At 34.7% G+C, this 22810-nt stretch overlaps 4 protein-coding genes across 9 annotated transcripts in view; 3 read left to right on the top strand and 1 right to left on the bottom strand.

Moving 5' to 3' along the window:
• LOC127786636 (uncharacterized) overlaps positions 1-17227 on the bottom strand; it is an 84167-nt gene extending 66940 nt beyond the window's left edge. The window contains exon 1 of one of the 2 annotated variants that reach the window (XM_052314164.1): positions 16982-17227. In XM_052314164.1, the coding sequence (XP_052170124.1) occupies positions 16982-17112 (131 nt within the window). In that variant the 5' untranslated portion in view covers positions 17113-17227. Of the gene's footprint in view, positions 1-3671; positions 3918-16981 lie in introns of those variants that run through there. The other variant, XM_052314163.1, reaches the window with a different exon arrangement.
• The window catches only part of LOC127786634 (bifunctional pinoresinol-lariciresinol reductase 2-like), a 35246-nt gene extending 13274 nt beyond the window's left edge, over positions 1-21972 (top strand). Inside the window, exon 5 of the transcript XR_008020013.1 lies at positions 21877-21972. The gene's annotated coding sequence lies outside the window, so the exon portion shown is untranslated. The remainder of the gene's footprint in view (positions 1-21876) is intronic.
• Positions 25-21972, top strand: LOC127786631 (bifunctional pinoresinol-lariciresinol reductase 2-like). Of its 2 annotated transcripts, XR_008020012.1 has the most exons (5): positions 25-401; positions 526-766; positions 923-1126; positions 1216-1457; positions 21877-21972. XR_008020012.1 is itself a non-coding variant. In XM_052314154.1 (4 exons), exons 1-4 carry the CDS (start codon positions 63-65, stop codon positions 1377-1379), a joined length of 948 nt encoding a protein of 315 aa, XP_052170114.1. In that variant the 5' UTR covers positions 25-62; the 3' UTR covers positions 1380-1490. The 2 variants fall into 2 exon arrangements, 1 of the variants encoding a protein (XP_052170114.1); XM_052314154.1 differs by lacking the exon at positions 21877-21972 and having other exon boundaries at positions 1216-1490.
• Positions 13333-21972, top strand: LOC127786633 (bifunctional pinoresinol-lariciresinol reductase 2-like). Of its 4 annotated transcripts, none has more exons than XM_052314158.1 (5): positions 13333-13709; positions 13834-14074; positions 14231-14434; positions 14524-14765; positions 21877-21972. In XM_052314158.1, exons 1-4 carry the CDS (start codon positions 13371-13373, stop codon positions 14685-14687), a joined length of 948 nt encoding a protein of 315 aa, XP_052170118.1. In that variant the 5' UTR covers positions 13333-13370; the 3' UTR covers positions 14688-14765; positions 21877-21972. The 4 variants fall into 4 exon arrangements, with proteins under 4 accessions (XP_052170118.1, XP_052170115.1, XP_052170116.1 ...); XM_052314155.1 differs by having other exon boundaries at positions 14524-14769; positions 21877-21897; XM_052314156.1 differs by lacking the exons at positions 14231-14434; positions 14524-14765; positions 21877-21972 and adding exons at positions 21346-21549; positions 21639-21830.
• Positions 21973-22810: the final 838 nt, after the last annotated feature.

Genomic DNA, 22810 nt, shown 5'->3' with positions numbered 1-22810 from the left:
TATATAAATTAAAGGGTCGATGAAACGAAACATCAGAGAGAGAGAGAGAGAGAGAGAGAGAGATGGCAGCGGCGAAGAAGAGCAAAGTTCTGATTGTAGGGGGAACTGGGTACTTGGGGAAGAGGCTGGTGAGGGCATCTTTGGCTGAAGGCCAAGAAACCTACGTGCTCTACCGGCCGGAGATCGGCCTCGACATTGACAAAGTTCAGATGCTGCTGTCGTTCAAGCAGCAAGGAGCCAGGCTGGTCGTTGCTTCCTTCAGCGATCACAAGAGCCTTGTCGACGCAGTGAAGTTGGTGGACGTCGTCATCTGTGCCATCTCCGGAGTTCATATCCGCAGCCACCAGATTCTGCTCCAGCTCAAGCTCGTCGATGCCATTAAAGAGGCCGGGAATGTCAAGGTGAAAGCACGAACTATAGCTAGCTAGGGTTAGATGTTGGATCTGTTTTCATCTTTTTTGCGTTTGTTTAATTTCGTCTTCATTTTTTAACCCTTGTGATTGGATTTGAGTTCGCCATGCACAGAGGTTTCTACCATCCGAGTTTGGCACAGACCCTGCCAAAATGGAAAATGCAATGGAGCCCGGCAGAGTGACATTTGATGACAAAATGGTGGTCAGAAAAGCTATCGAAGTCGCCGGAATTCCCCACACCTACGTCTCTGCAAACTGCTTCGCCGGCTACTTTCTCGGCGGTCTCTGTCAGCCCGGCCACATTTTGCCGTCAAAGGACCACGTCGTCTTGTTAGGAGACGGCAACCAAAAAGGTAAATACATGCATACACACACAGATATATATATATATATATATATGATTCATCAAATCTTTCATTAGTTAACATTCATGGTGATTTGAATTTCTTCTCTTCTATATATACAAATGTTAACTATTAGTTTCTATATATATACATATGGGCATGCAGCGATATATGTTGATGAAGATGACATCGCCATGTACACCATCAAAACCATCGACGATCCTCGGACCCTAAACAAGACACTGTACCTCCGGCCGCCGGAAAACATCCTTTCTCAGAGAGAAGTTGTTCAGATATGGGAGAAGGTCATTGGGAAGGAGCTCCTCAAGTCGTCCCTCTCCAAGGAAGAGTTTCTGGCCGCCATGAAAGGTCACGTTTACATTCATATATACACATATGTCCTCTCTTCTTGTGTCATGGATGATTTGATTTTTTGATTTAATTTTTGTAATTAGCAGAACAAGATTTCGCAGAGCAAGTTGGATTGACACATTACTATCACGTCTGCTACGAAGGATGCCTTACAAACTTCGAAATCGGAGCTGATGGAGAAGAAGCCTCCAAGCTTTACCCCCAAGTCAAATACACCACAGTGGTCGACTACCTGCAACGATATCTCTAATTCTCATCCCCCCTTTTCATTTTCATTTTCTTTTCATCTTTGTGTTACTCAACTTTCCAAATTTAATAACTTACTTCTCTCTCTCTCTCTCTCTCTCTCTCTCTCTATGTGTGTGTATTATGATTTGCAATGTTATATGGCAGTGAATTTCAAATTGTCTTAATTTCATCACTGAATTTCTTAAATCTTTGATCTTCGCAAATTCTTATTACTTTGTTATGATTGTCACCTGCCATTAGCTAAATTAACAAAAGAAGACAGTTAAAACACAAGTGACCCACACAATATATTATATTGGGATAATTATGGATAAATTTAAGATATACTTATTCAACTTTAAAAACATAACTAATACATACTCACTAAACTTTGTTCAACATTAACCATTCATCACTCATTACATTTTGAAAACGAAAAATAACTAACGAAATTTAAAAAAAAATTAACAAATACTCACTAAACTTTAAAAATATAACTACTTATTTACTTAGTGAATTTTACTTAATGTCAATAATCCACTACCCATTGTATCAGTATCTGATCTTAAAAATAAAAAATACCCGCATAATTAACTGAATCTAAAGGGATACAATCAAATGTTGATTATCAAACTGTTTTCATGCAACAATCAAAGTATAATGTGCCATAATTTTATGAAATTGATTTGAGTGCATTAATGCAACATTTATCTCAGAGAACACCGTAATAAGGTGGAGCTCGCCCTTTTTCTCTCTCAATGGTATTGCTTTCATCCTCATGATTAATGACAGTACTCTAATCGCACTTAGCCTTGGAAATTTGCCTAATCCCGGCCCCCATGTGTCTAGCCCTAATTTGGTTTCCCACTGAAAGTGTATATGATATACTAGACCTCCATTACTCTTTTCAAATCTTTTCTCTATTTCAGAGTTGTCTAGCATTTGTATAGCATTTGTAGTATATATAAAAGCATCTACGAGATCCTTAGAAATAAAATTCAATAACCAAGAGAGGTTATCATGTAATCACACATTGTCCAAATATGGAATTCCATATTTGGAAAATGGAATTCCTTAGTATTTTCAATTGAAATTGTAATTTATCTATTTATAAACCCTATTTTAATTTTAGCTCATAGGGCAATTTGAATCCCTCTATTTCAAGACCTATAATTGAGGCCACTTAAAAAGGAGTTGAAACAAGCACCATACCTGGATGATCCGACGCGTGAATCTGTAATGGATCTCCTACCACGAGGTTATTCCCAATTGAAGTCATAAAAAATTCGATTCAACGAACAATAAACTTATCGAGGAATTGCAATCACTCCTAAGATCATTTCGACAACACCGAAGAAAAAACACTCTTCAGACTCAAAATAGATTCCTCTGATCTCTGCTCTGATACCATATGAAGAATCAAAAGCTAAAGCAATCAAGAACCAGAAATTACAAAAAAGAATAAAACAGAGTAAAATGACTTCTCTATTCAAAATCTAAGTAACTTCCAATTATCGAGCCTATTTACATTATATATATATATATCATATGCCTAATTCTCTACAATCATTCTCATTTTAATTACATGCATCCACTATTTAAATACATTCTGCTGCTGCTGCTAACTGCTACACCCAAGATATGAAACCTCTTCAGAATTGTTGAAGTCAATCAAAAATGAAGAAAACCCATCTCCTTTGACAACAATGACAAGGCAAGGCGTGAAAAGAGGAAAAGAAAAAGACTATAGTTTCCCTCTCTTTTACTTGAGCCTAGGACTGAGGGCTCCATCTTAGGCACAAATTTGTCTTCCGTAGAGAATGAAGCAAACAAAGAGTAAAGTGACAGACAAACAGATTGCAAATAAATATGAAAAATGTTACTTCCTCTATATCAAGAAGTTTGGGCTTCTTCTATTTGTGATAGCCTGATGTTCGAATTTCTTCATCGATAAAATTCGATTCAATCATCGAGTCTGTTATACTTAACTTATCAGTATAAATAGCACGGTCCAATAAATATTTAAGGGTGAATTTTAATAATAACATCAAAATAATATAAGTTATAAGTGAAAAATTTACTCATGATTTGGCAAAAATAACCTCTAGCTTATTGAAAATGACAATAAACTCCCTCGTCGCCTTGATATAACACGTGCCATCGCAAAGAACTTTCTCTCTCTCTCTCTCTGTTAGTCTTCCTTCGACATATCCCTTCTAATTCGAAAATAACACATCAATCCCTGTCTGAAACTGAAACTATAAACGGCAAAATCAATCAAAAGGCAATTAGAAGCAGTTGAAAGATGAATCACCCGTGGACGAATCGACGGATCTTCGGATGCTTTGGGCTAATAAGGCGGCGTTGAATCTTCAAAGCGAGCCTGTAAGTCCGCTTCAATCCCAAGAAGTAGGCTGTTCCTAGTGTGATCTCCCATAGCACCATCCCCTCTCTCTCTCTTCGAATTTCTCGTCTGTCTGTCTCTATACGTATCTTCACAGGTCGTCGCCGACTCCTCCTTCGGAAGTAGAATGCTATTTTCGAATCCGTGCCTCTTTGGATCTCCAGTTTATATATTGTGTTTGATGGCTTCGAGTTTTCGTTTCTCGCAAGTCACCGATGATGGATTTGGGAGACCGCCAGAAGATTCGATCCTCAGTCTATTGTTTGCGCTAAGTGCTACCGTCACCGACTGGTCTGCTCTAAATCATCACAGACGTCATCCGGGCCGTTGAATTGAGATCTATTTTCTTTTGAGCTTTTCTTCTTTTTTTTTCTTAGTTAATATTAATATTAATTAATTATTATCTTAAAAGCAATGATTAAATTTTGATAAATATATCTCATTTTTAAATAAGTTGTATTATTTTTAATTTTAAACTAAATTTAATAAATAAATTAAACTATTTTAAAAAATAAAATCACCCACAATAAACTACTATAACAAAAACTTAGATAAAAAAATAAAATATTTTAATGTTGCAAGATCACGAAAAGACAAGACAAAGAAAAAATTGTCGATGATAATACTAACTTTGAGCTCGCATTCCTTTCTCTTTGAACTAAATTGATGGCCAACTATTTTTTCTTCTTCTAATTTTTTTTTATTTTTTTTATATTTTTATCCAATATAACTCAACTATAACGACTATACTTTTAATCGTTAGGCCTTGTCGTCGGCTCTAAATTTTGGCAACAACGGAGTGTTTTCGTTTTTTTTATATTTTTAATTGTGTCAGTTAATTTAATTTAGCTTAATTACTATTTAATTACTATAATTAATACTTATTTTTTAATCAACGCCATTAATAATTTGGTATGTTCGAGTAAAATTATAATTTGTAAAAATAAAAAATTATATAAAGTTCTAACAAAATTTCTAAATTGGGGGCTTTGGGTCAATTTATCCAAAATAATATTGTGCTTAAAGTTCCGCTTAATACATAGATACCCTCCGAATAATTAAAAAAATATAATATTTAATTCTTAATATGTAAAATATTAAGATTCAATACTTTAATGATTAAAACTTGTTATTTTAAATATTTACAATGATAAAATATTAACACATGTATGAGTGTGCCTATTTTCATAGGTGATATGTCACTAAATGACGAGTGCGATTTTGTTCACCTTCTTTAACGAGGGTGATCATAACCCCCAGTATTTTGGAGGTTAAAAATAATAGAGGGGGATTGTCCTCTATTATTTTTAACCCTCTTGTTATTTTTAACTCCAAAGTTATGAGGGTTATGTTCACCCTCGTTAAAGAGAGTGAACAAAATCGCACTCCTAAATGACCGATTGATAGTATTAAAAATTATTATTTTAAATCACTATCCTGAGATACAAAAGCTTTAAATCACTACCCTGAGATACAAAAGATAATATAAATAAGAGAATAATATAATTAACTTCACTAAAGGGAAAAAATATGGATATTAGTTTTGTTATATTTTATGATTGGGAATAGAAGAAGTTAACTTGTTTTTAAGTTAATGACTCAAAAATTTAGATGTTTGGAATTTAAGATTTTTTTTTTAAGATATGGGTAATTTAATATGTTCCTTGTCAAGTAAATTTTAATCTAATGTGTTTTATTAATATGTTTCGTTTTTTACATGACATTTTATTTTTTTTTACGTGTATATTTTAAGTGGCATAGATAATAATTTTGTTTATTTTCAATAATGGTATGAAATTAAAATAATATTTTTTAATAGTTAAAATATAGAATTTCGACGTTTTTATATATTAAAGATCAAACATCATATTTTTTAATTATTGAGAGAAATATAAAAAATCAGTTAGTCGAGTGCAATTTTGTGCACCCAGGGTAACTTTATGGGTGCACAAAATTGCATTCCCAGTCATCCTATTCAAATATTGTCAAATAGTCATTTACATGACGTCACTTATAAAAACGGGTGCGTTCATATACGCACTAATATTTTATTACTATAATAATTTAAAATAATAATTTTTAATAATTAAAATATTAAAATTTGACATTTCAAGAAGGCAATGGCATAAAACAAATGTTAGTGTTAGTGCCCTAATGCTAGATTTAGATGACATCTGACATTTATATTTATAAGACTAATGCTATAATTCTTACAATATATAATAAAATATATTTTCACATTTAAAGTCATATTTTCATTCATAGCTCTCCAATCATTAATATGAATAAATTCTTGGATTTCCTATTGAATGTCTTATTCTTAAGTGTTAAGAATATGTGACAATTGACCTTTGTAATAAGAATGTCTTAATAGTTATTCTCAGTGCTTAGACTTCTTAAATGAGAATTATGATTAGTCGAGTACGGACTGGCACATGGGATACTACATTTGATTAGTATGATATGCCAATGATAAAAGATGGCGAGTCGCATGCCATAATCCATGAGATGGATATAGTATACATGTGGGTAAGTGTTATGGAACGCTTACTGAATATGACGCGTGTGATAGATCACATGGCCTAGAGGATCTATGATCTATCACAGATTTCGATCGAGTAATGTCCCATTTTACTGAATATGACGCATGTGATAGATCACATGGCTCAGATGATCTATGATCTATCATAGGCTTCGATCGTGTAATGTCCCATTTTCCCAGAACGCGCATTACCTCGAGATTTTGGGAATATTTTTTTTTCAATATCATACACACAACATAAGTCTCCCGATATACATACCCTCATCATAATCATTTCCTGACAATCCCGCTTATACCTTCTTAGCATATCAAAATTTTAAAAATTAATAGACTAAGACAGGTATTATCAATGATATCAGCGGAAACAAGATCAAAACCTCAATGATATATAACCGACAAATTCCTTTTACAGTTCAATAACCAAATCGATGTTTCACATGAAAATATCAAAATATTACATAACCTCTGAACATCGTAATCATAGACAAAAACCTACGAAAACTAAACATAACAGCTACATCTCGACGACATCCTTTCCCTTGGCGCCACTGCTTTCACCTGGAATGTTTGAATAGTCTAGGGACATAGTTCAAATTAGATGCTGAATCATCTAAGTGAGAGTTCAAAAACATTTTCATGGATATATGTAAAATCATATATAAAATCGACAAATCCTGACATGCCCCAGCCTAAGAGAATCCCACATAGCACTTAGCCCTAACTGGGAAAAATGCAATATCTTTAAAGGTGACATGACCACGTCGATCCATTGGCAAACACAATCCTACTTAAGAGGGATAACCTCGACATATGAACCTGAGAATCACCCCATTATCATTGTTAGGCATTACGCTCATACTTAAAAGCATTTCAAAACCCAACGCAACTCTAGCCCTAAGAGTATCACATCAGCACTATCCTCGGAATCAACGATGTAACACCCCGCTTTTTTATTACCGGGCGTGTCACTATGCTGGGGCCCAAACTATACATAAATTATTTTTTTCTTTCTTTCTCTCTCGGTACATAACTTAACCTTAAGTACCGAATTCCAAACAAAACCCCCAGCAAATCATTAAAAATGCGGAAGCGATAATCGAAACCTGATATGGTACATAATCAATTCACTTTATTTATAACATAAGAATCCGTACCATAATTAACATCATATCCTCAATATTGAAATACATAAATACATGGAGATTCCATAATATTCTAACAAGACTAATCATCAATAAAACATCAGTTAAAACATCTCCGAGACAGCTTGCTGAATCATCGGCCACACCATCACGTGCCGTCATATCTCAACGTACTCCTTACCCTAACTACAAGTCTAAAACTGGAACATTGAATGTTTTAGGGGCATAACCCATTAGAAGATGAAACTTCTAGTGAGGGTCCAAAATATATATACGAATGCATGATACAATAACATGAACAACATTTGCCCTTAGTATAATTTCCCTGGCCCGGCTAGGAATCCTAGGTAAATCCCGAACCTCTGCAGGATAAGCCTAACGTTATTCCCTCAACGCCCTTGGGGAATTACGACTACACTTTGGGGGTGACATCCCGTTCCCATGCACAAAAATCAATGTGACAATAATATTGTGTCATGCAATTATCACGACTTTTCATGCAATATGACAAAATGAATAATATCTTTCGTAAATATTATGCATATATAAGTAATCATATATTTCATAAATATCATGCATAATAAACAATCATATCATGTAGGATAGGAAAACTCATCTTTTGAGATAAACTTGCATTTTCTCGAAAAGCATGCATCGCCTCGATATGGGTGCCTCGCCTTGATTCTCGTGCCAACTCTCAAAAGTTGCACCAATCACATCTTCTCGATCACCTCATTCATAAAATAATATTTAATTACTAAATATTCTTAATATTTCATTTATTTCCTTTTATTTCCTATTTTCTTTTTTTTTTCCTTCTAAAAATTCTAATAAATACATCGAGACTATTTTCTCAAATCTATCCTCACAACAATTCATAATATGCTATGAAATTCCAAGGAAAAATATTGGACTTACCCAGATATAGCGTTTTCACGCAAAACGAGGTTCTTTGGTGCAGAAACCGAAATATCGGGAATCCCAAATCCCAATCTTTTTGCACACATTTCCATAAAATAATTTTTCTGATTTTTTCAATATTTTTTCCAATTTTTCCCATGCTCCACGCTCCTACACTCGCCCCAACATGCTAGGGCGAGTGGTGGCGCGTGATGAACCGTGCGTGCCGGCCATGTGTCGGTTATCTTCCCCAGCCACGACAATGCTGGCGATCTGAGATAGCTCCACCACTAGAAAGCCCACCTCCAATCGATCCGAATGGCACCGCTTTGGGCCTCAAAGGACAACCGGAGCACGGCCAACCGGCAGTTTGAAAGCTCGGCCAGGCGGACCGCCCCCCATTTTTCGGTGACCCTCGAACTGTCATTAATCGACCATGAAAATGGCTCAAATTCCCCAGAAAGCTTCCTCTCCTCATGGGCAACAAAAGCCCCTTAATTTGGAGCTCTAATTTGTTCGATACGACCCCCAATTTGAAGCTCAATTTTCTTAAAACTTTCAGCCATTTCAAGCTCTATTTATAGGCGATCATTGAGCTTCAAAATAGATTTGGCTACCTTGTCCATCACCTTAGAAGGATAAACCTCCCCTAGATCGACCTTGAGGCTCCCTTATCTGACCATAATCTCGATTTGCAGGTATCGGCCATTCGGCTGAATTCTTTGGTCGATTTTTTTGCTTTCTCAGGCCACTATGATGACTATTGTCACCCCTTACCTTTACAAAAGTTGGTCCGTAGCCTTCCATCATGCCATCCCTGTGGCCAATTTTGGCCATGGCCGACCAGCCATGTGTTGGTCATTGGCCAACTTTGAAAAATTACATTTTGCCCCCTCAATTTTTGGTCTTTTTCATTTTGTCCCATTTTCACTTAACCCCTGAACTTTCCAATATTTTCATTGAGTCCTTCAAGTCCTAAAACATTCATTTGACCCTTGAAAATTCTGAAAAAATATCGTTTCGGCCTCCCTCTAGCAATTTTCAAAAATTACACTTAGGCCCGAATATTCGTTTTGGCCCTAAACCCATTCGTTTCTTTCTGAAACTACTGAAGAGTTGTTTTTTATGAAAAACCAAAGCCCCCTCAAGCTTCCGTTGATTTTCGGGAAATCGTCTATAACAATTCGGTATGGCAGCCTAATTGACAGCTGTTATTTTGTTGTACCGAAAACTGTTCTCGATCCAATTTCTTTCGGCATCATAAATCCTATCTCGGGGTGCTTGATAAGGCCACATTATTTTCCTTTGGCATCTCGGCTCCAGGGCACTCCCGGTAGTTGATTTGGTCAATTTTTTGGGCTATTCAGATACAAATTTTCTCTGAAATCCCATTTCTCTAATAAATTGCTTATTTTTAATTAACCCAAATTTCTCAGGTATTACAAACGACACCTCAGTATTAATGTTATTACTCAAAGGAACCTGGGGTAGTGTCCACTCTTAGCCTCGCCACTTGAGTACCGTAGGGTGAAGTCCTTCTCAGTCCCGTCCCAAGTGGGTCACATAACATTAATTCTCGGCGCGCATCCCGAATGCTGTCACTTAAGGGCCACGTCATAGGTTAACAACCCACGTCCCACATGGGCAACACATAACATGCCAATGCCGAAAATCATAACATGCATAACATAAAATCAACATTTCAATGTATGTAATTTACCATACGAAAATTCAATGCATGTGTAAATAATCGTTTGGACGAACCATCGCACGAAACCAACTGTTCACGATAAATCAAAAGTGATCAAAAGTAACAAGAATATGTACAAGAATTGGATTGAACAACTCACAGGAAACCATTCACATTACACAAAACAAGTTTTTTCTGGTAGAACCACTGACCTTGGGCTAAATTCAAGATTTCTCGAAATGCGTGTCTAACCTCAATTCTCGTGCCAGACGTACTATAGTTTAACTTTGAGCCTCAACGATACCCTAGACATCATATACATTCAAAGGAAAATCAATATCTATTTTTTCAATTTTTTTCATAATTTTTCTCTAATTTCTTCATATTTTTCTCTCGATAATTCCAAATAAATACCTATTCAATCATTTTTTCAAATTTTCTCCACAAAAATTCATAGAAAAATATTTATAAGCCTCTGAAATTTTTTGGAAATTTTCCAGATTTTTTTTCCTATTTTCTCAAATTTCCATAATTACTTTTCCTTGAGAAACTTTATTTCTCCTTGATTTCCTTTGAATTTACTCCATTGAAATGACCAACATTCATAAAATAAATTCCTTATCATTCTAGAATTTTCTCAGAATTTTCTAAAAATCCCTCATATTTAATTTCCATTTACCTTTCCTTTCAAAAATACAAAATAATTATCTCCTCAAGAAATTTCCAAGATAAAAATTCATAAAAATAAACTATTCATTTTTCTTAAATTTCTGGGTATTTTTTTCAGAATTTTATTTCCTTCAATTCTATTTTTTCTCAAATTTTCTATATTTTTAGTATTTAAAAAATACAAAAATTACTCCCGGACATCTTTTCCGGCGCCGACACACTAGAAAATCGAACTGATGACACTAGATTGCTCATCTCCCTTAGTTGATCCCAATATTACCCCTCTTTGTCAGAAAACACCACCGAAAGTTCTCCGATTTGGCTAAAAACAGTCCGCCTAAGTCATCCGTCATCGAATTCCGGCGAACCAAATTGACCCCCGATTTGAACTCCGATTGACACGAAACTTTCTAGACTAGCTACCCATAGCCTCGCCACCAAAAGCCCCTTATTAGATCCTTCGATCGTTCACTCTACAAGCCAATTTCAACCTTCACTCAATATGTATATATATATATAGGCGACCGAATATATAATTGCGAAAACACCTCCTATACCACTCCAAAAACTCTCAAAATCTCCAGAATTGCTTCTCACAACCTGGGGAACAAAAGCCCCTTATCAAAACGCTCCAATTCCTTCCCTAACTCTCGATCTAAGCCTATGAACTTTGATGAAAATCCTCAACCAAAACTCGGCTATTTATAGCCAAATTCGAACTTTTCTCAACCAATCACAAGGGGTAATGTGAGATAGAGACCACCCCCACATCCATGCCAGGCTCGGCCATGCCCTGGTTGCTGATTTGATGGCGACGGTGGCAGGTGCGGTGGCCATGCCTTACGCTGCAAATTCTGTTTTTTTTTTTTTTTTTTAACATGATAAACTATAATGTCTTTTATTAAAAACAACTATAATCTATACCAGACATTCTCGGGACGCTCGTCAATAATATATCCTTTCTTTTAAACATCTAAATTTCGAGGCGTTCCCTACCGACAATTTACTTTTCAGCCTGAACTAAAGCTTTATCAAAAATTAACTCCGATCCAATTTCTTTTGATACTGAAAATCCTATCTCGGGATGCTTAGTAACGACATATCATTTTCCTTTGAAATCTCAGCCTCGAGACATTCCTTGCAGTTGATTCGGTGACTTATTGCCCTTTCAAGCCATTTTTTGGTATCCCAAGCTCTTCGAAATTACATGACATCCTTATGCTAATACGAGATATTACAGATCATGTTACTGGTCCTTAGACTAGAAGCAACACAGTTGTCTTGTATGTTGGTGTCATGAATTTGCCATTGTTAAGTACCATTCGGTTACCGGGTGAGAGATACACTGTGTGGTTCCTGTGTAGTGACATATGGAGATAGGTGATTGCTAATGGGATCCGTCGACCTCCAGCGTGAAGTGAACATCCTATGCGATCAGTGGTAGTTGTGGTTGTATAAATCCCTGACCAGGGTACACACGATTGAAAATGTGTTTCTAATGCCAGAAGATATTTCGATGTGTCATCTCAATCACACCATATTAGATCTAAGCATAGCTATTGAGTTAGTGACTTTAATCAATCCATGAGTCTCACTCGATCGGGATGTTAATCGATGGAAGGATTATAGTACACGGGAATCGAAAGCCCAAATAAGTTTTCAAGAAGTATGACTTCATTAATGGTAGGATCGCTTTGACATAATACTAGTTGTCACTCAGGGTCTTTCGAGTTTTATCAAGAAAATGGAGAAATCCTCATTGTACACCAAAGTGTTTGGTTGGCGTTAAAGAGTTTGACGTGTCTCGATTGCTACTTAGTGGTGAACTTAAAAGGTCACACGCATATTCAAATGTAGTGGTTAATTAAGTGATGAAAGTTATAATCTTCATTAAGGGTTAATGATTTTATTAATAATGAGAATGGTTCTCGTTGGATAATTAATTCTTATATAATATTTTATGTATAATAGTTATACATATATATTATATTATATTGAGAGAATTAATTTAAATTAAATATATGAAAATTAAAAGAGAATTTTCATTATCTATATAATATATAAGATATATTGTATAGATATTAATAGAGAATTTCCATTATCTATATAATATATCACATATATTATATAGATATTAAAAGAAAATTTTCATTCTATGTAATATATATGATATATTATATTGAAAGGATAAGAGCACTTTCAATATATAATATATTATATGAAAAAGAAAAGAGCACTTCAAATAATATAAAAAGAAAATATGCACTTTCATTATAGTTAATATATAATATATTTTATTAAAATGGGAAGAGCACTTCAAATAATATATATGATATATTATTGAAAAGAAATATGTATTTTTATTTTATATAATATATAATATATTTTATTAAAAGGTAAAGTACACTTGAAATAATATATATAATATATTATTAAAAAGAAAAATATACTTTTATTTTATATAATATATAATATATTTTATTAAAAGTGAAAAGAGCACTCCAATTTATATATGATATATGATATATTGGATGTCTTTCTTGCAGTTTAAAAGTTGTAATAAAAAAAGTGGAATGAGTAATTCAAATGATATATATGATATATTATATAAATTAAAGGGTCGATGAAACGAAACATCAGAGAGAGAGAGAGAGAGAGAGAGAGAGATGGCAGCGGCGAAGAAGAGCAAAGTTCTGATTGTAGGGGGAACTGGGTACTTGGGGAAGAGGCTGGTGAGGGCATCTTTGGCTGAAGGCCAAGAAACCTACGTGCTCTACCGGCCGGAGATCGGCCTCGACATTGACAAAGTTCAGATGCTGCTGTCGTTCAAGCAGCAAGGAGCCAGGCTGGTCGTTGCTTCCTTCAGCGATCACAAGAGCCTTGTCGACGCAGTGAAGTTGGTGGACGTCGTCATCTGTGCCATCTCCGGAGTTCATATCCGCAGCCACCAGATTCTGCTCCAGCTCAAGCTCGTCGATGCCATTAAAGAGGCCGGGAATGTCAAGGTGAAAGCACGAACTATAGCTAGCTAGGGTTAGATGTTGGATCTGTTTTCATCTTTTTTGCGTTTGTTTAATTTCGTCTTCATTTTTTAACCCTTGTGATTGGATTTGAGTTCGCCATGCACAGAGGTTTCTACCATCCGAGTTTGGCACAGACCCTGCCAAAATGGAAAATGCAATGGAGCCCGGCAGAGTGACATTTGATGACAAAATGGTGGTCAGAAAAGCTATCGAAGTCGCCGGAATTCCCCACACCTACGTCTCTGCAAACTGCTTCGCCGGCTACTTTCTCGGCGGTCTCTGTCAGCCCGGCCACATTTTGCCGTCAAAGGACCACGTCGTCTTGTTAGGAGACGGCAACCAAAAAGGTAAATACATGCATACACACACAGATATATATATATATATATATATGATTCATCAAATCTTTCATTAGTTAACATTCATGGTGATTTGAATTTCTTCTCTTCTATATATACAAATGTTAACTATTAGTTTCTATATATATACATATGGGCATGCAGCGATATATGTTGATGAAGATGACATCGCCATGTACACCATCAAAACCATCGACGATCCTCGGACCCTAAACAAGACACTGTACCTCCGGCCGCCGGAAAACATCCTTTCTCAGAGAGAAGTTGTTCAGATATGGGAGAAGGTCATTGGGAAGGAGCTCCTCAAGTCGTCCCTCTCCAAGGAAGAGTTTCTGGCCGCCATGAAAGGTCACGTTTACATTCATATATACACATATGTCCTCTCTTCTTGTGTCATGGATGATTTGATTTTTTGATTTAATTTTTGTAATTAGCAGAACAAGATTTCGCAGAGCAAGTTGGATTGACACATTACTATCACGTCTGCTACGAAGGATGCCTTACAAACTTCGAAATCGGAGCTGATGGAGAAGAAGCCTCCAAGCTTTACCCCCAAGTCAAATACACCACAGTGGTCGACTACCTGCAACGATATCTCTAATTCTCATCCCCCCTTTTCATTTTCATTTTCTTTTCATCTTTGTGTTACTCAACTTTCCAAATTTAATAACTTACTTCTCTCTCTCTCTCTCTCTCTCTCTCTCTCTCTATGTGTGTGTATTATGATTTGCAATGTTATATGGCAGTGAATTTCAAATTGTCTTAATTTCATCACTGAATTTCTTAAATCTTTGATCTTCGCAAATTCTTATTACTTTGTTATGATTGTCACCTGCCATTAGCTAAATTAACAAAAGAAGACAGTTAAAACACAAGTGACCCACACAATATATTATATTGGGATAATTATGGATAAATTTAAGATATACTTATTCAACTTTAAAAACATAACTAATACATACTCACTAAACTTTGTTCAACATTAACCATTCATCACTCATTACATTTTGAAAACGAAAAATAACTAACGAAATTTAAAAAAAAATTAACAAATACTCACTAAACTTTAAAAATATAACTACTTATTTACTTAGTGAATTTTACTTAATGTCAATAATCCACTACCCATTGTATCAGTATCTGATCTTAAAAATAAAAAATACCCGCATAATTAACTGAATCTAAAGGGATACAATCAAATGTTGATTATCAAACTGTTTTCATGCAACAATCAAAGTATAATGTGCCATAATTTTATGAAATTGATTTGAGTGCATTAATGCAACATTTATCTCAGAGAACACCGTAATAAGGTGGAGCTCGCCCTTTTTCTCTCTCAATGGTATTGCTTTCATCCTCATGATTAATGACAGTACTCTAATCGCACTTAGCCTTGGAAATTTGCCTAATCCCGGCCCCCATGTGTCTAGCCCTAATTTGGTTTCCCACTGAAAGTGTATATGATATACTAGACCTCCATTACTCTTTTCAAATCTTTTCTCTATTTCAGAGTTGTCTAGCATTTGTATAGCATTTGTAGTATATATAAAAGCATCTACGAGATCCTTAGAAATAAAATTCAATAACCAAGAGAGGTTATCATGTAATCACACATTGTCCAAATATGGAATTCCATATTTGGAAAATGGAATTCCTTAGTATTTTCAATTGAAATTGTAATTTATCTATTTATAAACCCTATTTTAATTTTAGCTCATAGGGCAATTTGAATCCCTCTATTTCAAGACCTATAATTGAGGCCACTTAAAAAGGAGTTGAAACAAGCACCATACCTGGATGATCCGACGCGTGAATCTGTAATGGATCTCCTACCACGAGGTTATTCCCAATTGAAGTCATAAAAAATTCGATTCAACGAACAATAAACTTATCGAGGAATTGCAATCACTCCTAAGATCATTTCGACAACACCGAAGAAAAAACACTCTTCAGACTCAAAATAGATTCCTCTGATCTCTGCTCTGATACCATATGAAGAATCAAAAGCTAAAGCAATCAAGAACCAGAAATTACAAAAAAGAATAAAACAGAGTAAAATGACTTCTCTATTCAAAATCTAAGTAACTTCCAATTATCGAGCCTATTTACATTATATATATATATATCATATGCCTAATTCTCTACAATCATTCTCATTTTAATTACATGCATCCACTATTTAAATACATTCTGCTGCTGCTGCTAACTGCTACACCCAAGATATGAAACCTCTTCAGAATTGTTGAAGTCAATCAAAAATGAAGAAAACCCATCTCCTTTGACAACAATGACAAGGCAAGGCGTGAAAAGAGGAAAAGAAAAAGACTATAGTTTCCCTCTCTTTTACTTGAGCCTAGGACTGAGGGCTCCATCTTAGGCACAAATTTGTCTTCCGTAGAGAATGAAGCAAACAAAGAGTAAAGTGACAGACAAACAGATTGCAAATAAATATGAAAAATGTTACTTCCTCTATATCAAGAAGTTTGGGCTTCTTCTATTTGTGATAGCCTGATGTTCGAATTTCTTCATCGATAAAATTCGATTCAATCATCGAGTCTGTTATACTTAACTTATCAGTATAAATAGCACGGTCCAATAAATATTTAAGGGTGAATTTTAATAATAACATCAAAATAATATAAGTTATAAGTGAAAAATTTACTCATGATTTGGCAAAAATAACCTCTAGCTTATTGAAAATGACAATAAACTCCCTCGTCGCCTTGATATAACACGTGCCATCGCAAAGAACTTTCTCTCTCTCTCTCTCTGTTAGTCTTCCTTCGACATATCCCTTCTAATTCGAAAATAACACATCAATCCCTGTCTGAAACTGAAACTATAAACGGCAAAATCAATCAAAAGGCAATTAGAAGCAGTTGAAAGATGAATCACCCGTGGACGAATCGACGGATCTTCGGATGCTTTGGGCTAATAAGGCGGCGTTGAATCTTCAAAGCGAGCCTGTAAGTCCGCTTCAATCCCAAGAAGTAGGCTGTTCCTAGTGTGATCTCCCATAGCACCATCCCCTCTCTCTCTCTTCGAATTTCTCGTCTGTCTGTCTCTATACGTATCTTCACAGGTCGTCGCCGACTCCTCCTTCGGAAGTAGAATGCTATTTTCGAATCCGTGCCTCTTTGGATCTCCAGTTTATATATTGTGTTTGATGGCTTCGAGTTTTCGTTTCTCGCAAGTCACCGATGATGGATTTGGGAGACCGCCAGAAGATTCGATCCTCAGTCTATTGTTTGCGCTAAGTGCTACCGTCACCGACTGGTCTGCTCTAAATCATCACAGACGTCATCCGGGCCGTTGAATTGAGATCTATTTTCTTTTGAGCTTTTCTTCTTTTTTTTTCTTAGTTAATATTAATATTAATTAATTATTATCTTAAAAGCAATGATTAAATTTTGATAAATATATCTCATTTTTAAATAAGTTGTATTATTTTTAATTTTAAACTAAATTTAATAAATAAATTAAACTATTTTAAAAAATAAAATCACCCACAATAAACTACTATAACAAAAACTTAGATAAAAAAATAAAATATTTTAATGTTGCAAGATCACGAAAAGACAAGACAAAGAAAAAATTGTCGATGATAATACTAACTTTGAGCTCGCATTCCTTTCTCTTTGAACTAAATTGATGGCCAACTATTTTTTCTTCTTCTAATTTTTTTTTATTTTTTTTATATTTTTATCCAATATAACTCAACTATAACGACTATACTTTTAATCGTTAGGCCTTGTCGTCGGCTCTAAATTTTGGCAACAACGGAGTGTTTTCGTTTTTTTTATATTTTTAATTGTGTCAGTTAATTTAATTTAGCTTAATTACTATTTAATTACTATAATTAATACTTATTTTTTAATCAACGCCATTAATAATTTGGTATGTTCGAGTAAAATTATAATTTGTAAAAATAAAAAATTATATAAAGTTCTAACAAAATTTCTAAATTGGGGGCTTTGGGTCAATTTATCCAAAATAATATTGTGCTTAAAGTTCCGCTTAATACATAGATACCCTCCGAATAATTAAAAAAATATAATATTTAATTCTTAATATGTAAAATATTAAGATTCAATACTTTAATGATTAAAACTTGTTATTTTAAATATTTACAATGATAAAATATTAACACATGTATGAGTGTGCCTATTTTCATAGGTGATATGTCACTAAATGACGAGTGCGATTTTGTTCACCTTCTTTAACGAGGGTGATCATAACCCCCAGTATTTTGGAGGTTAAAAATAATAGAGGGGGATTGTCCTCTATTATTTTTAACCCTCTTGTTATTTTTAACTCCAAAGTTATGAGGGTTATGTTCACCCTCGTTAAAGAGAGTGAACAAAATCGCACTCCTAAATGACCGATTGATAGTATTAAAAATTATTATTTTAAATCACTATCCTGAGATACAAAAGCTTTAAATCACTACCCTGAGATACAAAAGATAATATAAATAAGAGAATAATATAATTAACTTCACTAAAGGGAAAAAATATGGATATTAGTTTTGTTATATTTTATGATTGGGAATAGAAGAAGTTAACTTGTTTTTAAGTTAATGACTCAAAAATTTAGATGTTTGGAATTTAAGATTTTTTTTTTAAGATATGGGTAATTTAATATGTTCCTTGTCAAGTAAATTTTAATCTAATGTGTTTTATTAATATGTTTCGTTTTTTACATGACATTTTATTTTTTTTTACGTGTATATTTTAAGTGGCATAGATAATAATTTTGTTTATTTTCAATAATGGTATGAAATTAAAATAATATTTTTTAATAGTTAAAATATAGAATTTCGACGTTTTTATATATTAAAGATCAAACATCATATTTTTTAATTATTGAGAGAAATATAAAAAATCAGTTAGTCGAGTGCAATTTTGTGCACCCAGGGTAACTTTATGGGTGCACAAAATTGCATTCCCAGTCATCCTATTCAAATATTGTCAAATAGTCATTTACATGACGTCACTTATAAAAACGGGTGCGTTCATATACGCACTAATATTTTATTACTATAATAATTTAAAATAATAATTTTTAATAATTAAAATATTAAAATTTGACATTTCAAGAAGGCAATGGCATAAAACAAATGTTAGTGTTAGTGCCCTAATGCTAGATTTAGATGACATCTGACATTTATATTTATAAGACTAATGCTATAATTCTTACAATATATAATAAAATATATTTTCACATTTAAAGTCATATTTTCATTCATAGCTCTCCAATCATTAATATGAATAAATTCTTGGATTTCCTATTGAATGTCTTATTCTTAAGTGTTAAGAATATGTGACAATTGACCTTTGTAATAAGAATGTCTTAATAGTTATTCTCAGTGCTTAGACTTCTTAAATGAGAATTATGATTAGTCGAGTACGGACTGGCACATGGGATACTACATTTGATTAGTATGATATGCCAATGATAAAAGATGGCGAGTCGCATGCCATAATCCATGAGATGGATATAGTATACATGTGGGTAAGTGTTATGGAACGCTTACTGAATATGACGCGTGTGATAGATCACATGGCTTAGAGGATCTATGATCTATCACAGATTTCGATCGAGTAATGTCCCATTTTACTGAATATGACGCATGTGATAGATCACATGGCTCAGATGATCTATGATCTATCATAGGCTTCGATCGTGTAATGTCCCATTTTCCCAGAACGCGCATTACCTCGAGATTTTGGGAATATTTTTTTTTCAATATCATACACACAACATAAGTCTCCCGATATACATACCCTCATCATAATCATTTCCTGACAATCCCGCTTATACCTTCTTAGCATATCAAAATTTTAAAAATTAATAGACTAAGACAGGTATTATCAATGATATCAGCGGAAACAAGATCAAAACCTCAATGATATATAACCGACAAATTCCTTTTACAGTTCAATAACCAAATCGATGTTTCACATGAAAATATCAAAATATTACATAACCTCTGAACATCGTAATCATAGACAAAAACCTACGAAAACTAAACATAACAGCTACATCTCGACGACATCCTTTCCCTTGGCGCCACTGCTTTCACCTGGAATGTTTGAATAGTCTAGGGACATAGTTCAAATTAGATGCTGAATCATCTAAGTGAGAGTTCAAAAACATTTTCATGGATTTATGTAAAATCATATATAAAATCGACAAATCCTGACATGCCCCAGCCTAAGAGAATCCCACATAGCACTTAGCCCTAACTGGGAAAAATGCAATATCTTTAAAGGTGACATGACCACGTCGATTCATTGGCAAACACAATCCTACTTAAGAGGGATAACCTCGACATATGAACCTGAGAATCACCCCATTATCATTGTTAGGCATTACGCTCATACTTAAAAGCATTTCAAAACCCAACGCAACTCTAGCCCTAAGAGTATCACATCAGCACTATCCTCGGAATCAACGATGTAACACCCCGCTTTTTTATTACCGGGCGTGTCACTATGCTGGGGCCCAAACTATACATAAATTATTTTTTTCTTTCTTTCTCTCTCGGTACATAACTTAACCTTAAGTACCGAATTCCAAACAAAACCCCCAGCAAATCATTAAAAATGCGGAAGCGATAATCGAAACCTGATATGGTACATAATCAATTCACTTTATTTATAACATAAGAATCCGTACCATAATTAACATCATATCCTCAATATTGAAATACATAAATACATGGAGATTCCATAATATTCTAACAAGACTAATCATCAATAAAACATCAGTTAAAACATCTCCGAGACAGCTTGCTGAATCATCGGCCACACCATCACGTGCCGTCATATCTCAACGTACTCCTTACCCTAACTACAAGTCTAAAACTGGAACATTGAATGTTTTAGGGGCATAACCCATTAGAAGATGAAACTTCTAGTGAGGGTCCAAAATATATATACGAATGCATGATACAATAACATGAACAACATTTGCCCTTAGTATAATTTCCCTGGCCCGGCTAGGAATCCTAGGTAAATCCCGAACCTCTGCAGGATAAGCCTAACGTTATTCCCTCAACGCCCTTGGGGAATTACGACTACACTTTGGGGGTGACATCCCGTTCCCATGCACAAAAATCAATGTGACAATAATATTGTGTCATGCAATTATCACGACTTTTCATGCAATATGACAAAATGAAGATGCAATTAAACAAGTTGATTATGTTAACTACTAGTTTCTATATATATATATATATACATATGGGGATGCAGCGATATATGTTGATGAAGATGACATCGCCATGTACACCATCAAAACCATCGACGATCCTCGGACCCTAAACAAGACACTGTACCTCCGGCCGCCGGAAAACATCCTTTCTCAGAGAGAAGTTGTTCAGATATGGGAGAAGCTCATTGGGAAGGAGCTCCTCAAGTCGTCCCTCTCCAAGGAAGAGTTTCTGGCCGCCATGAAAGGTCACGTTTACATTCATATATACACATATGTCCTCTCTTCTTGTGTCATGGATGATTTGATTTGTTGATTTAATTTTTGTAATTAGCAGAACAAGATTTCGCAGAGCAAGTTGGATTGACACATTACTATCACGTCTGCTACGAAGGATGCCTTACAAACTTCGAAATCGGAGCTGATGGAGAAGAAGCCTCCAAGCTTTACCCCCAAGTCAAATACACCACAGTGGTCGACTACCTGCAACGATATCTCTAATTCTCATCCCCACTTTTCATTTTCATTTTCTTTTCATCTTTGTGTTACTCAACTTTCCAAATTTAATAACTTACTTCTCTCTCTCTCTCTCTATATGTGTGTGTATTATGATTTGCAATGTTATATGGCAGTGAATTTCAAATTGTCTTAATTTCATCACTGAATTTCTTAAATCTTTGATCTTTGCTACTTACTTACTCATTAAATTTTATATTATTATTATCTGTTTATTAAACTTTAATTAACGTCAATCATCCACCACCCATTATATCACCGTCTATTCTTATAAATGAAAAATACTCGCGTCTAAATCTAAAGAGATCCAATGAAATGCTGGCCGTAATCCATGTTATTTCTGATTCTATCTCCCCAACCCCCACCAAGCCTCTAGCCGGCCCTGCCAATCAAAGTATGATTATCAAATTGTTTTCATGCAACAATCAAACTATACACTGCTGCAATTTTATGAAATTGATTTGAGTGCATTAATGCAGCATTAATCTCAGAGAATACCGTAATTAATAAGGTGTGGAGGTTGCCCTTTTTCTCTCAATGGTACTGCTTTCATCCTCATGATTAATGACAGTACTCTAATCGCACTTAGCCTTGAAAATTTGCCTAATCCTTGCCCCCATGTGTCTAGCCCTAGTTTGGTTTCCCACTGAAAGTGTATATATATGAAATCTCTAGTCTTCAGAATTGTTGAAGTCAATAAAAAATGAAGAAAACCCATCTCCTTTGACAGCAATGGCAAGGCGTGAAAGGAAGTAAAGAAAGAGACGATAGTTTCTCGCTCTTTTACTTGAGCCTAGGACTGAGGGCTCCATCTCAGGCACGGAAGTGACAGACAAACAGATAGCAAATAAATATGAAATGTTACTTCCTCGGAATAGAGGTCAAGAAGTCCAGGTCTCTTCCATTCCTGCCAGTTTGATGTTCGATGAAGTTCGATTTGGTCATTGAGCCTCTTATCATATCAGTATAAATAGCACGGTTGAATAAATATTT

The sequence above is a fragment of the Diospyros lotus genome, chromosome 12 (genome assembly GCF_014633365.1).
Source record: "Diospyros lotus cultivar Yz01 chromosome 12, ASM1463336v1, whole genome shotgun sequence".
Classification (NCBI taxonomy): domain Eukaryota; kingdom Viridiplantae; phylum Streptophyta; class Magnoliopsida; order Ericales; family Ebenaceae; genus Diospyros; species Diospyros lotus.
The sequence above is the reverse complement of the archived record's forward strand: the minus strand, read 5'-3'. Positions and strand labels throughout refer to the sequence as shown.